Genomic DNA, 16359 nt, shown 5'->3' with positions numbered 1-16359 from the left:
TGTGCCTCTTCAGAGACCACACCTACAGCCTCTAAGCTTCAAGCGGGGGTGCACCCTCCGCCTGCAAGAGGAGATCTCTCCTGACAGGACCCTTCCGTGGAGTGCCGTCAAAAAGAGAAATCAGGCCCAGGGAACCATACCCGGCCCAGCCAGAACAGGGCTACTAACAGCAGCCAGAATCCATCCCGGCGCACTCTCTCCAGAACTCCCAGGAGCAGAGCAATCGAGGGGAAAAATGTACAGATGAAACATTGGCCACGTCTGTACCGTGGCGTCCAGCCCCAGTGGAGCAGGATGAGTCAGAGGCCAGAGGGGACAGTGTGATGTCTCTCGAGTCACAAACTGATCCACCCGAGTCTGACCCCTGCCTCAACAGGATGTCTGCTCCCATATTAAGATCCCCAGGAATGTGGACTGCTCTCAGTAAAAGGAGTTCACCCTGGGACCACACAAGGATCTGGTATGCTGTTTTGTATAAACGGCGTGAGCGCAGAAGTCCTTGGTGGTTGATGTAAGAGACCACTGCTGTGTTGTCAGTGCGCAGCAACACATGGTGACCTCTTAAGTCTGGGAGAAAATGATGTAGTGCTCGAAGCATGGCCAGCATTCTCGGGCAGATGATATGCCATGTTGGATTGTGGCCACTCCACAGACCGCGGGCAGGGTGGCTACTCATGACCGCACCCCAGCCGAAGAGGGATGCGTCTGTCACTAGCATTACGCGGTGACAAGGGGCTCCCAGCACTGGGCCCTGAGACAAGAACCAAGGTCTTCTCCACATGTCTAAGGCACGTAGGCACCGCCGCGTAACCTTTAGCATGAAAAGTGGGTTTCCCCTTGGGGAGAACCCCTTGGTCTTGAGCCACCACTGTAGGGGTCTCATGTACAGAAGGCCAATAGTATTCACATTGGACGTAGCTGCCATCAGACCCCAGTAATCTCCGAGACTGCTTGACAGTGAGTGACCAGCCTTCTCTTATGCTCGCGACTGCAGTGAGGATCGACTCGATCTGAGCAGGTGACATACGTGCCTGCTTCGTGCTCAAATCACACACCAAGCCCAGATAAGTGGTTCTCTGTACTAGAGAAAGCACACTTTTATTGGCGTTTAGTCTTATCCCCAGCTCTTTCATGTGAGCGAAAATGACACCTCAATGCCGAACTGTCAACTGCTCTGATTGAGCTAATATCAACCAATCGTCAATGTGGTTGAGTCGTGAAAGTGTGGGGTGAGTGTGCAAGGCCAGAGGAAGATCCGTATTGGTAGGCTTTTGCCCCTAAAACCAAACCTCAGGAACTTCCGATAAAGAAGGATGGAGATAAGTGCATCTTTTGATAGATCGTGACACACCAGTCGTCAGACTTGGCCTGTGCAAGCATGCTGAACTTCAGTCCCCTGACTGAGCGGTATAAAAAGTGCATATCTGAAAAAGGACACAACACCTCATAACCTCATTCCGCATAACCGCTTTCCACTAGAAGCCTTCAGCCTGGGAGCGCCACTTTGACTCTAGCATCTGTGGTGAATAAAGTGAATAAAGTAAAAGTGAAGTGACATTCAGCCAAGTATGGTGACCCATACTCAGAATTTGTGCTCTGCATTTAACCCATCCGAAATGCACACACACAGAGCAGTGAACACACACACACACACACACTGTGAGCACACACCCGGAGCAGTGGGCAGCCATTTATGCTGCGGCGCCCGGGGAGCAGTTGGGGGTTCAATGCCTTGCTCAAGGGCACCTAAGTCGTGGTATTGAAGGTGGAGAGAGAACTGTACATGCACTCCCCCCACCCACAATTCCGTCCGGCCCGAGACTAGAACCCACAACCCTTCGATTGGGAGTCCAACCCTCTAACCATTAGGCCACGAATTCCCCCAAAAAGTGCAAAAGTGCAAAAGTGCAAAAGTGATATCCGCTCCGCTCAGCAGCCCCTGACTGCCTCAACCTCCTCAGAGCAAGAGAGGTAAACATGTATTCTCACACAAGATATTACATCCCAAGAGCCCCTGTCCATCTAACTTCACATAGTCAGATAAATATGTCATTTTATTCCCCAGAATTAAATGTAGTCAACAACCCCATGAGTCAACATGGGCTGGTGTAAAAAACTCACATAAAAATGAAACAATGTAATACACGCATTGCCTTGTTGCTTTTTTTTTTGCCACTCAGTCACACATACAACATCAATCTCCTCAGAGAAAGATGAATGATGCAGCGAGCTTTCCCTCCGAGGGTGAAGAAACCGCAGCGTGGGTTTCCAAGCCTTGAGACCTAGCTCTAGATCTAGTGAACAACCAGTTCGCCAGATCATGTGCGATTCCCGCTATCGCAGTCACTGACCTGCCTCAGATGCAGTGTGACCGCAACCGCAAGATTGCATGCACAGAAACACTCCTCGAAGCGTGCCCGGAGAGAGGGGAGCGCTTAACAGCGAGGAAAGAACAGTCAGCCCCCTGAGAGATGACTGCGCAAGCTCCATTCCTCATTAATGCTGTAATATTAGGCATAATACAGGTCCTTCTCAAAAAATTAGCATATTGTGATAAAGTTCATTATTTTCCATAATGTAATGATAAAAATTTAACTTTCATATATTTTAGATTCATTGCACACAAACTGAAATATTTCAGGTCTTTTATTGTTTTAATACTGATGATTTTGGCATACAGCTCATGAAAACCCAAAATTCCTATCTCAGAAAATTAGCATATCATGAAAAGGTTCTCTAAACGAGCTATTAACCTAATCATCTGAATCAACTAATTAACTCTAAACACCTGCAAAAGATTCCTGAGGCTTTTAAAAACTCCCAGCCTGGTTCATTACTCAAAACCACAATCATGGGTAAGACTGCCGACCTGACTGCTGTCCAGAAGGCCATCATTGACACCCTCAAGCGAGAGGGTAAGACACAGAAAGAAATTTCTGAATGAATAGGCTGTTCCCAGAGTGCTGTATCAAGGCACCTCAGTGGGAAGTCTGTTGGAAGGAAAAAGTGTGGCAAAAAACGCTGCACAACGAGAAGAGGTGACCGGACCCTGAGGAAGATTGTGGAGAAGGACCGATTCCAGACCTTGGGGAACCTGCGGAAGCAGTGGACTGAGTCTGGAGTAGAAACATCCAGAGCCACCGTGCACAGGTGTGTGCAGGAAATGGGCTACAGAGACGCAGCACTGGACTGTTGCTCAGTGGTCCAAAGTACTTTTTTCGGATGAAAGCAAATTTTGCATGTCATTCGGAAATCAAGGTGCCAGAGTCTGGAGGAAGACTGGGGAGAAGGAAATGCCAAAATGCCTGAAGTCCAGTGTCAAGTACCCACAGTCAGTGATGGACTGGGGTGCCATGTCAGCTGCTGGTGTTGGTCCACTGTGTTTTATCAAGGGCAGGGTCAATGCAGCTAGTTATAAGGAGATTTTGGAGCACTTCATGCTTCCATCTGCTGAAAAACTTTATGGTGATGAAGATTTCGTTTTTTCAGCACGACCTGGCACCTGCTCACAGTGCCAAAACCACTGGTAAATGGTTTACTGAGCATGGTATTACTGTGCTCAATTGACCTGCCAACTCTCCTGACCTGAACCCCATAGAGAATCTGTGGGATATTGTGAAGAGAAAGGTGAGAAACGCAAGACCCAACACTCTGGATGAGCTTAAGGCTGCTATCGAAGCATCTTGGGCCTCCATAACACCTCAGCAGTGCCACAGGCTGATTGCCTCCATGCTACGCCACACTGAAGCAGTCGTTTCTGCAAAAGGATTCCCGACCAAGTATTGAGTGCATAACGGTTGACTTTTTTTGTATTAAAAACACTTTTCTTTTATTGGTCGGATAAAATATATTCATATTTTTTGAGATAGGAATTTTGGGTTTTCATGAGCTGTATGCCAAAATCATCAATATTAAAACAATAAAAGACCTGAAATATTTCAGTTGGTGTGCAATGAATCTAAAATATATGAAAGTTGAATTTTTATCATTACATTATGGAAAATAATGAACTTATCACAATATGCTAATTTTTTTAAAAGGACCTGTATGCTTGCGTAACTGGTGCTTGTGCAACTTGCAAGCTCATCGACGCCTTCCACATCAATCTCCTCAGAGAAAGACAAGCAGTGTGTCACGCCCTCTCACTGGGGAGAAAGTACCGCAAACGCGGACTTCCGAAACCCTGAGAGTGGACGCCGGATCTGGTGAATAAGGAAGAAGATAGGGACTTGCCCGTCTACATTCCTTCCAGCAGATCCAAAAGCGAAACAAGCGAGCACAACCACCGTTTCCGCCTTGGCGAAAGTGGGGCTGGCACCGCGAGAAACGCCAGTGAAGGCTCCCTCCTCAAAGAGAGCCTTCTGAGAGTGAAGCAAATTGTTCACATCACAGCCGTCAACTAACTCGAGAGATGATACAGCGCGCTTCACACTCAAGCAGACAACACACGAGCTGCATGTGTCCCTACGGTTTTTTTTTTTTTTTTTTTTTTTTGCTGGCAGGGAAAACACACAGCCTGAATACTGCCTGCTCTCACCCAAAACTTCTCTTGATTGAAGCTTTGACAGATGGAGTTTATCAATGGACAAACCACACTAAATAAAACTCACAAGCAGATCTCGACTGACATACACACAAAGCGCTTGCTGAAAACAGAAGGCTGGTTAACGGCTTCGCCGCACATCCTTTTATGCTTCCTGGTCTCTGACGTCACCTGCCTATGACGTCACTCTCGCCCATCCATTGGAATGATTACACACGTTATTCAGAGACATCACGCTGGAGGCATTCCCCAAAGCGTCCTCGACACAGCTCGAGTTCCTGAAGAGGAACTAAAGACTCTTCGGAGGTATGAAGGATGCAATACTACTCTATAGATTCTCAAGATCAACATGAGATTGGCAAAAACTGTGTGTTATGTCCAGTTTAATTGTCAATTTAGTAGTCGCTGTATATTGGCAGCTTGAGATGAATAAACTACTTGAGAAACTGCTCAAGAACAGCTTTGGGTCACTGGTAATACAAAATGAGAGTTAAAACAATTTATTCTTAACAAAATACAAAGTGTCAGTAGTGAGTGATAGTGTTTGATCAGCTGCAGCATCAGTTCAGTCACTGTGACTCTGACTGACACAGGTTTTTGTACCACTCACAATCACTGTGAGAACACATTACCACTGTGATAACTCTGACAGTAATAATGTCCAGCATCTTCAGTCTGGACTCCACTGATGGTCAGAGTGAAATCACTGTTAGATCCACTGCCACTGAATCTAGACAGAGTTCCTGACTGGAGGGTGCTTGTATAATAAATCAGGAGTTTAGGAGCTTCTCCAGGTTTATGTAAGTACCAGGATAAATAATCAACACCCTCCCTGTACACATTTGTGCTGGTTCTACAGCTGATCTTCACTGTTTCTCCTGGTTGAGCTGCTGTCGTTGAGGGACTCTGAGTGACGCTGATCTGTCCTCTACACTCTGAAACACACAACAAGAAGAAAATCAACTCAAAACTTTGACAATATACTTGAAGAAATGAATTGATATCAAACTTGTGCTCCACAAACCTTGAGCAAACGCTGTGAGAGTCCAGATGAAGATGATGATGAAGGTCATGTTGATGAAGATTGTTGTGTGTGTCAGTGATGAAGTGTTAAACTCACAGCACTATAAACACTCTCAGAGCACTGAAGCATCTGATCAATATGCAAACACACTCACATCATTTACCTGCAGACGGCAGATTCATCCATTTACTGTTTAATATCCTTCTAATAATTTTGTTTTTTCACCATTTTCAGAAACAGACACTCATGATTTATCGCATGTTATTTAATTATTTATTTCAGGTCGAGCTTCTCTCTCCAAACACTGTTTTATGTTAAGTTTCAGTCAGTTTTTCACGCTGATATCATTTAATAACTGTGTTACAGATTTGATGTCATCCATGATAGGTCTAGTATGATACTGTATAACAGGTCAAAGGTCATTCAAGGGAGTCACCTTCTAAATCTTGGTCATCACAAAGCTTTAAATAACAGGTGTTTTGTAAATATGATGATTTTTGGGTCTGATGATGAAACAAATGATTTGATTTTAGCCTTAATGTAATAACAAGGATTTATTATTAAAGATGAACATTTTGTGCTGTTTTTTATAATAATTGCTGAGTGCTGTTGAGAAGAGCTGCTGTTGAGTCTGATATCAGTGTGTGAGTCTCTTCTCTCTTTCTCTGCTGGAGTTTGTGTTTATTTGAGTGTGACGGAGGTTTTTGTACGACGCTTTCACTAGAATGAAGCACTGTGGTACACTTTTGGTGGAGGAACTAAACTGACCATCGGTAAGTCTCTTCAATTCTGTCATTAAAATATATGATATTTGATTCATTCATTTTAATTCAATTTTAGATTATTTCTGCAAAAACATTTTAAAATTAGTCATTTTATTATAACATTTTTTTTTGTAAAGTTTCTTTAATAATTGCAATATTTAATGTATTTCATCATTTACTTAAGTTGTATATTTCGTATGGTTTTTAAATCTCATTTATCATTTTACATGAATAATTTAACTCATTATCAGTAAAAAAATATTGAATCTTTAGATGACATGATATATAGTCAATTAATTCATGATATAATTTTGACTACAACTAATGGTAAATATAACAATTAGGACGTTTTTAGATGCATGAAAAAGTCTGATAATACTAAATGTAATTGTGTAGACGTCGTCACCAGACAAAGAGAAATGTAGTTAATGAACATGTTCAGAATCAAGTTTGCATCTGCTGCTGATCATTTAAAAACAACAACATCATAACATACATTTACAATTACACTGAAAATTACTATTCATTGTTAGTGTCATATAAGAATAATATTTTTAAAATACAAATAATATTGAAATTATTTAAATTTGTTTTCCATACCTTTTGACAAAATCACAATATACTAATTATTTTTCATTTGGACAGTATTTTTTTTATTAGATTGAGATTAAAAGTTAAAAGTTCACATGTTCTGTAACTCACTATTTCTGAAATAAATCTTATTAGTGTATTTTTTGCATTTATTTCATCCTTATTTACATTTTATAATTTTAAATTCTTTTTAAATGTTATTTTTTATTGATATGATTAATTACATGCATTTACATGTATTGATAGCAGTACTTTAAAATCTATTTAATTATTTCTTGATATGATTTTGTCTAAAATCTTGGCACATTTAACAATAAAGTGTTTGTCAGACATTTAGAAAATTAATCATTTAAACTATTTAAACTCTCAAGTTTGCTGATATTCATGATTGTGAGTCTGAATAGCATGAATATTTAAAAAGTACCATTAATAATGAAATGATGATTTTTTTTCTGAGTCATATAGCCACATCATAATATAAACATCAATTTTCTTAATAATAATGTTTTTTCAAAGTTGTGAAGATTGTTTCATATGTGTCTTATAAAATTAAACTCCACTGATCAGTTTTTCTTTTCTGCTTCTGCTGTGTGTGTGTGTTGTGCGCGTGTGTGTGTGTGTGTGTGCGTGTGTGTGTGTGTGTGTGTGTGTGTGTGTGTGTGTGTGCGTGTGTGTCTCTGTGTGTGTGTGTGTGTGTGTGTGCGTGTGTGTGTGTGTGTGTGTGTGTGTGTGTCTCTGTGTGTGTGTGTGTGTGTGTGTGTGTGTGTGTGTGTGTGTGTGTGTGTGTGTGTGTGTTGCAGCTGGTCCCGCAGTGAAGCCCTCCGTGTCTCTGCTGCCTCCCTCTTCTCTGCAGATCTCTGGAGACTCAGCCGCACTGCTCTGTCTGCTCAGCTCTTACTCTCCACAGGGGGCGCAGGTGAGCTGGACGCTGGACGGGTCAGAGGTCACCGAGGGGGTTCAGACCAGCGCAGAGAGCGAGCGGGACGGACGCTACAGCCGCAGCAGCGTCCTGAGCCTCAGCAAAGCACGCTGGGAAGCCGGCGAGCGCTTCGTCTGCAGAGTAACACATGACGGAGCTGATCACGAGACCTCGTTCCTCAAGAGCTCCGAGTGCTGATGTTTCTCCAGTGAAGAGCAGCAGGATTCACAGCAGTCTCCTGATTTACAGCTCAATACTCAAGCAGTCTTTCAATGTGCTGCCATTGCTGTTCATTCAATAAAGCTTCTGAACGCCTTCCATTTGTGTTCGACTGCATCATTGATCAGTGTGTCCTTCCTTCACTAAAGTTTCAGCTGCTGTTGATGGATTGTAATAGTTGAGAACAGCTGTGTTTAGCAGTAAATGTGAACTGAAGCTCTTGGGGTTTGAACATGGTCTCTGGAGACGGAGCTGCTCTATTCTGAGACCATCAGAATCACTAAAGCTGTCAATGCAAATCTGATTTCAGCTCAAACTCACAGTTTCACTGTTTGATCGGTTCAACGCTCTGAACTGAGACACTTTCACTTCTGCTCATGCACTGATGAGACACTTATGAAGTTTGAGTGATAGTTTCATAAAGCAGTAAATATTAATAAGTAAATAAGTAAATATTTGTGTGTTTTTGGATTGATTTGATATCAATTCATCACAAAATCAGAGCATAACTAAGTCAAACTGTCCCAGGACAGATCTGAGTCTAATAGAGCTGATGTGAGTCCTAACTCAGTTGTGAGCTCATGTGTAGTTCTGTGTTTGGTCTCTGTGTGTCAGTAGTGAGTGATAGTGTTTGATCAGCTGCAGCATCAGTTCAGTCACTGTGACTCTGACTGACACAGGTTTTTGTACGACTCACAATCACTGTGTGAACACATAAACACCACTGATGCTGTGGAAACTCTGACAGTAATAATGTCCAGCATCTTCAGTCTGGACTCCACTGATGGTCAGAGTGAAATCACTGTTAGATCCACTGCCACTGAATCTAGATGGAGTTCCTGACTGGAGGGTGCTTGTTCCATAAATCAGGCGTTTAGGAGCTTCTCCAGGTTTCTGTAAGTACCAGCTGAGACACTGCTTTCCACTACAACAGCAGTCTGGAGCTCTGTTAAATGTACAGGTCACAGTGACTGATTGTCCAGTTTGAGCGAGCAGCACTGAGGGACTTTGAGTCACTGTCACCTGCCCAATAGATTCTGTCAAATGAGAAAGATCAGAAATCACAAACACTTATACAAACATATCTTCACAACATAAAAATAACAAGTTAATAACACAATTAATCTTTCCAGACACAAACCTCTACATAATACAGTCAGAGTGCAGATCAATATGGTGATGAAAGTCATTTTTGTTGGTTGTAGGTTCAGTTCTAGTGAGAAACAGTTGTTGATCATGTTTGATGTTTGTCAGAGTTATAAACACATGCAGAGCACTGAAGTGTGTGTCGCTCATGTAAAACACACTCTCTATGCAAACACTGCAGCAGTGAACAGGTGTAAGTTGGTTTAATGGACAGAACAATATAACTGATCACAGTTTTTAACGCTTTGTAACGAATGATCCAACGAATCTTAGCAATCATATGAAAGGCACGGATTGATTCAGTAATATGTGACAATATTCAGAATATGAGTGTTTGCTTGTGTTTTCTAATGTAATGTCAAGTGGTTTCACTCAAGTTTTAAGAATTAAAGTGATGTGAAACACTAACTTCTTGTAATGGTTGTGTGTGGAGGGGGATTGGGGGGAAGATGGGTCATGTGATGTAGGGACCACCATTTTACACCAGAATTACACCCCTATCTTTCTGAGAAAGACTCTGGGGTTTATATAAACCACACATTAGCTTTTTTCAGTACAATCTATTAGCAGTAACACCATGTCTACACCGGACAAAACACTATAGATATTATAATCAGTGATTCTGTCTACACCGGACGCGGCACAACACAACAAATCCCTGACAGAAAACTGGATCCACTCGGACCACAGGAAGAGCTCCATCTGCTGTCCTCTCTAACATCTCTTCCAGCAGAAACCTGGTCTTCTCTGAAGGTCTCACATCCAGATACAGACCAGACTCAACCCTGCTGAGCTTCAGTGTGTGTGCAGGAGAAAGCTTGTGTAGCAGGATTCCTCGAGCATCACAAATACATCTGGCCCAGAGCTTTCCAGAAATAAACACTGATGGACATTTAATCTAGTTTGTTGCTCTCGACTGATGGTTTGACCTTTATGAATATAAAGAATGACCAGTTTATGCAGATGATTTTATTTCAGATGCATTTCGTGTACGAAAAAATATGTTTATTCAAGTCTGCTATTAGTATACTTCTTTTAAACTAAAATAGGAAAGTATGCTTTTAGTTTACTTTGTGTGTACTCTTTAGAAATATAATTAAAATGACATTTAAGTATTTACTTGACTTATACTTACAAACACTCAAAATATATTTGAGCTATACTTGTGCTCCTAGAATCCGTGTTTTCATTGTTATACAGTAGAGGGCGCTAGTACACATCTTCTGTACAGAATTCCCAAAAAAACACAAGTGAAGAAAAAAAAGAAACAACAGATACTAACACACGTAATCTAACATTATCATCTGATGTGAAACAGCATCAAAACTGTAACGTAGGAATAAAATATTGATCAATTAAGAGGTAATAATTATTATACATCTACGTTTTGATTATCATCCTTGAGTATTTTTTCAGCTTTTTGTTCAAAATGTTATTTCTTTATTTTTTATGAAAATTACTCACATTAAAGTGTTTTAATAAAGAATACATGAAGCTATAATAAAATGTTTTGGTTTACAAACAGATACCCTGTTCTTTCTTTGGATGTTTTGTTCAGATATTTATACAACAAAATATATACAAGTTTAAACCTAAATAGGGACATGGTATTATACTTAAAGGATGATGTAAAGTTATACTTGTTTAGTAGTATAAAACTACTAAATTAGTAGTTTACTGACACTAAACTTCAAAGTGTACAAAGTATTTAATTAGTTAACTCTTAGTGTACATATAAGTTCACTTTTAGTATGATTGCAGTATAAACTACAAACATCGAGGTAAACTAGTTGTGTACTCAAAGTTTGCTGCTGTTATACTTAAAGTGTACTTAAAAGTATACGTTTATATACTAGAAAGTGGGCCAATTTAGTCCCGTCAGGACTAGGAGTATTGAAGGAGTATTGGAACAGTACACTTACAAGTATACTACTAGAACACTGATATTTGTATACTTGCTACATAAAGTATATTAAAAATACACTTGAACTTTACTTAAGTATACTTAATAAAATAAACTTGAAGTATACTCCTTTTTGGTAAGGGTTGTGATGAGCTCATGTGACAATGTTTAACAGCTTTAAAGTGGAAAAATGGCTACTGTTTTACGTACTGTTTCAAAAACTGCATTGTCTTCTGTGAATATCGAACTCTAACAAGGAAGCTGCTCACTGTGATTCCTGTAGTGAATCACTCATATTGGCAGAGGTCAGAGGTCATCTCAGAGGTCACAGGTCAAGCTGGAGCTGTTATAGTGCTTGTATCTGAAGGCTCTGTAATCACAATCATAAATCATACAAAATAATTATGATTTTGTGCAAGGCCATCACATCTATGTCTCTAGATACATTTATGTGTCTTTATTGCCTCTTGATTTGACTTTTTCCACAGTCTTATGAAAATGAATGTCTGTCATTAATAAAAATAAAATAAAAAAATGGACAAACTGAAATCACTCAGCTCTCACTTGTGTCTCTAATAAACAAAAGCACAAAATCTCAAAGCTGTGCAGATTCAATCAGTCCAGTTTCCAATATATCTTTATTCTCCCTACAGAGAGTATGAATATGAGGAAATAATATAAACACACAATTTCAACATGTGCGATAATTAAAAAACAACATAATAATTAAAGTCAGTGTGTTTGTGAGTCTGATAGAGACTCTGCAGAGACACTGATGGACTTGTGTCTAAATTTTCTCTCGACTAATGCTCTGATCTCTATGATTATTAAGAGTGACGGATTCATTTAGATTATTTATTTCAGAAGTATGTGTGACAATGTTGTTTCAGATCCTCCTTTGATCAGCTGCAGCATCAGTTCAGTCACTGTGACTCTGACTGACACAGGTTTTTGTACGACTCACAATCACTGTGTGAACACATTACCACTGTGATAACTCTGACAGTAATAATGTCCAGCATCTTCAGTCTGGACTCCACTGATGGTCAGAGTGAAATCACTGTTAGATCCACTGCCACTGAATCTAGATGGAGTTCCTGACTGGAGGCTTTTGGTCCAATAAATCAGGAGTTTAGGAGCTTCTCCAGGTTTCTGTAAGTACCAGGCTAAAAGATAAGCACCACTGTAATACACATTTGTGCTGGTTCTACAGTTGATCTTAACTGTTTCTCCTGGTTGAGCTGCTGTCGTTGAGGGACTCTGAGTGACGCTGATCTGTCCTCTACACTCTGAAACACACAACAAGAAGAAAATCGACTCAAAACTTTGACAATATACTTGAAGAAATGAATTGATATCAAACTTGTGCTCCACAAACCTTGAGCAAACGCTGTGAGAGTCCAGATGAAGATGATGATGAAGGTCATGTTGATGAAGATTGTTGTGTGTGTCAGTGATGAAGTGTTAAACTCACAGCACTATAAACACTCTCAGAGCACTGAAGCATCTGATCAATATGCAAACACACTCACATCATTTACCTGCAGACAGCAGATTCATCATTTACTATTTCATATCCTTCTAATAAATTACTTTTATCCATTTTCAGAAACAAACATTCATGATTTGCTTAAAGTTATTTAATTATTTATTTCAGGTCGAGCTTCTCTCTCCAAACACTGTTTTATGTTAAGTTTCAGTCAGTTTTTCACGCTGAGATCATTTAATAACTGTGTTACAGATTTGATGTCATCCATGATAGGTCTAGTATGATACTGTATAACAGGTCAAAGGTCATTCAAGGGAATCACCTTCTAAATCTTGGTCATCACAAAGCTTTAAATAACAGGTGTTTTGTAAATATGATGAATTTTGGGACTGATTATGAAACAAATGATTTGATTTTAGTCTTAATGTAATAACAAGGATTAATTATTAAAGATGAAGATTTTGTGCTGTTTTTTATAATAATTGCTGAGTGCTGTTGAGAAGAGCTGCTGTTGAGTCTGATATCAGTGTGTGAGTCTCTTCTCTCTTTCTCTGCTGGAGTTTGTGTTTATTTGAGTGTGACGGAGGTTTTTGTACGACGCTTTCACTAGAATGAAGCACTGTGGTACACTTTTGGTGGAGGAACTAAAATGACCATCGGTAAGTCTCTTCAATTCTGTCATTAAAATATATGATATTTGATTCATTCATTTGAATTCATTTTTAGATTATTTCTGCAATTTTTTTTTAAAATTTGTCCTTTTATCATAAAAAAAATATTTTTGTAAAGTTTCTTTAATAATTGCAATATTTAATTTATTTCATCATTTACTTAAGTTGTATATATTTTTCATATATTTTTTTAAATCTCATTTATCATTTTACATGAATAATTTAACTCATTATCAGTACAAAAATATTGTATCTTTACATGACATGATATATAGTCAATTAATTCTTGATATATATAATTTTGACTATAATTAATGGTAAATATAACAATTAGGACGTTTTTAGATGCATGAAAAAGTCTGATAATACTAAATGTAATTGTGTAGACGTCGTCACCAGACAAAGAGAAATGTAGTTAATGAACATGTTCAGAATCAAGTTTGCATCTGCTGCTGATCATTTAAAAACAACAACATCATAACATACATTTACAATTACACTGAAAATTACTATTCATTATTAGTGTCTTATAAGAATAATATTTTTAGAACACAAAAAATATTACAATTATTTAAATTTGTTTTCCATACCTTTTGACAAAATCACAATATACTAATTATTTTTCATATGGGCAGTGTTTTTTTATTAGATTGAGATTAAAAGCTAAAAGTTTACTTGTTCTGTAACTTACTATTTCTGAAATAAATCTTATTAGTGTATTTTTTTTGCATTTATTTCATCCCTTATTTACATTTTATAATTTAAAATTCTTTTTAAATGTTATTTTTTATTTCTATGATTAATTACATGCATTTACATGTATTGATAGCAGAACTTTAAAATCTATTTAATTATTTCTTGATATGATTTTGTCTAAAATCTTGGCACATTTAACAATAAAGTGTTTGTCATCAGACAACAAGGAACTTGAAGAGCATTTAGAAAATTAATCATTTAAACTATTTAAACTCTCAAGTTTGCTGATATTCATGATTGTGAGTCTGAATAGCATGAATATTTCAAAAGTACCATTAATAATGAAATGATGATCTTTTTTTCTAAGTCATATAGCGACATCATAATATAAACATACATTTTCTTGAATAATGTTTTTTTCAAAATTCTGAGGATTATTTCAAATGTATTTTATAAAACTAAACTCCACTGATCAGTTTTTCATTTCTGCTTCTGCTGTGTGTGTTTGTGTGTGTGTGTGTGTGTGTGTGTGTGTGTGTGTGTGTGTGTGTGTGTGTTGCAGCTGGTCCCGCAGTGAAGCCCTCCGTGTCTCTGCTGCCTCCCTCTTCTCTGCAGATCTCTGGAGACTCAGCCGCACTGCTCTGTCTGCTCAGCTCTTACTCTCCACAGGGGGCGCAGGTGAGCTGGACGCTGGACGGGTCAGAGGTCACCGAGGGGGTTCAGACCAGCGCAGAGAGCGAGCGGGACGGACGCTACAGCCGCAGCAGCGTCCTGAGCCTCAGCAAAGCACGCTGGGAAGCCGGCGAGCGCTTCGTCTGCAGAGTAACACATGACGGAGCTGATCACGAGACCTCGTTCCTCAAGAGCTCCGAGTGCTGATGTTTCTCCAGTGAAGAGCAGCAGGATTCACAGCAGTCTCCTGATTTACAGCTCAATACTCAAGCAGTCTTTCAATGTGCTGCCATTGCTGTTCATTCAATAAAGCTTCTGAACGCCTTCCATTTGTGTTCGACTGCATCATTGATCAGTGTGTCCTTCCTTCACTAAAGTTTCAGCTGCTGTTGATGGATTGTAATAGTTGAGAACAGCTGTGTTTAGCAGTAAATGTGAACTGAAGCTCTTGGGGTTTGAACATGGTCTCTGGAGACGGAGCTGCTCTATTCTGAGACCATCAGAATCACTAAAGCTGTCAATGCAAATCTGATTTCAGCTCAAACTCACAGTTTCACTGTTTGATCGGTTCAACGCTCTGAACTGAAACACTTTCACTTCTGCTCATGCACTGATGAGACAGTTATGAAGTTTGAGTTGTAGTTTCATGAGGCAGTTTATCAGTATGATTGTAAGTACACATAAAAACATAAAAACTACCAAACTGTAACAGAGAAACATTTGTGCGTTTTTGGATTGATTTGATATCGATTCATCACAAATCAGAGTATAACTGAGTCAAACCCGTCTGTCCCAGGACAGATCTGAGTCTAATAGAGCTGATGTGAGTCCTAACTCAGTTGTGAGCTCATGTGTAGTTCTGTGTTTGGTCTCTGTGTGTCAGTAGTGAGTGATAGTGTTTGATCAGCTGCAGCATCAGTTCAGTCACTGTGACTCTGACTGACACAGGTTTTTGTACCACTCACAATCACTGTGTGAACACATTACCACTGTGATAACTCTGACAGTAATAATGTCCAGCATCTTCAGTCTGGACTCCACTGATGGTCAGAGTGAAATCACTGTTAGATCCACTGCCACTGAATCTAGATGGAGTTCCTGACTGGAGGCTTTTGGTCCAATAAATCAGGAGTTTAGGAGCTTCTCCAGGTTTCTGTAAGTACCAGCTAAGAAAGTGTGTCCCAAAGAGATTCCTGTACACATTTGTGCTGGTTCTACAGTTGATCTTCACTGTTTCTCCTGGTTGAGCTGCTGTCGTTGAGGGACTCTGAGTGACGCTGATCTGTCCTCTACACTCTGAAACACACAACAAGAAGAAAATCAACTCAAAACTTTGACAATATACTTGAAGAAATGAATTGATATCAAACTTGTGCTCCACAAACCTTGAGCAAACGCTGTGAGAGTCCAGATGAAGATGATGATGAAGGTCATGTTGATGAAGATTGTTGTGTGTGTCAGTGATGAAGTGTTAAACTCACAGCACTATAAACACTCTCAGAGCACTGAAGCATCTGATCAATATGCAAACACACTCACATCATTTACCTGCAGACAGCAGATTCATCATTTACCTGCAGACAGTCGCTCAGTCTCAGTCAAAGGCCTGAAATAAAAAACAATTACTGAACGTCTTCTATTAGCCAAACTATAAAAAACTGTATCATTCACTTTAATTCTGAAAACATCTTCAAGACCAGCTTTAGTACATTAACCTTACTC

The 16359-nt window shown here is 39.5% G+C and overlaps 2 gene segments (V, D, J or C); both read right to left on the bottom strand.

Moving 5' to 3' along the window:
- Positions 1 to 12075: 12075 nt before the first annotated feature.
- Positions 12076 to 12536, bottom strand: LOC113041804 (immunoglobulin kappa variable 4-1-like). The segment is given in 2 exon segments: positions 12076 to 12398; positions 12488 to 12536. Coding segments are annotated over 2 exon segments (372 nt in total).
- Positions 12537 to 15604: 3068 nt separating this feature from the next.
- On the bottom strand, positions 15605 to 16071 carry LOC113041803 (immunoglobulin kappa variable 4-1-like). The segment is given in 2 exon segments: positions 15605 to 15933; positions 16023 to 16071. Coding segments are annotated over 2 exon segments (378 nt in total).
- Between the last annotated feature and the right edge of the window lie 288 nt (positions 16072 to 16359).

The sequence above is a fragment of the Carassius auratus genome, chromosome 24 (assembly GCF_003368295.1).
Source record: "Carassius auratus strain Wakin chromosome 24, ASM336829v1, whole genome shotgun sequence".
Taxonomy (NCBI): domain Eukaryota; kingdom Metazoa; phylum Chordata; class Actinopteri; order Cypriniformes; family Cyprinidae; genus Carassius; species Carassius auratus.
This window is presented reverse-complemented; position numbering and strand designations above follow the sequence as displayed.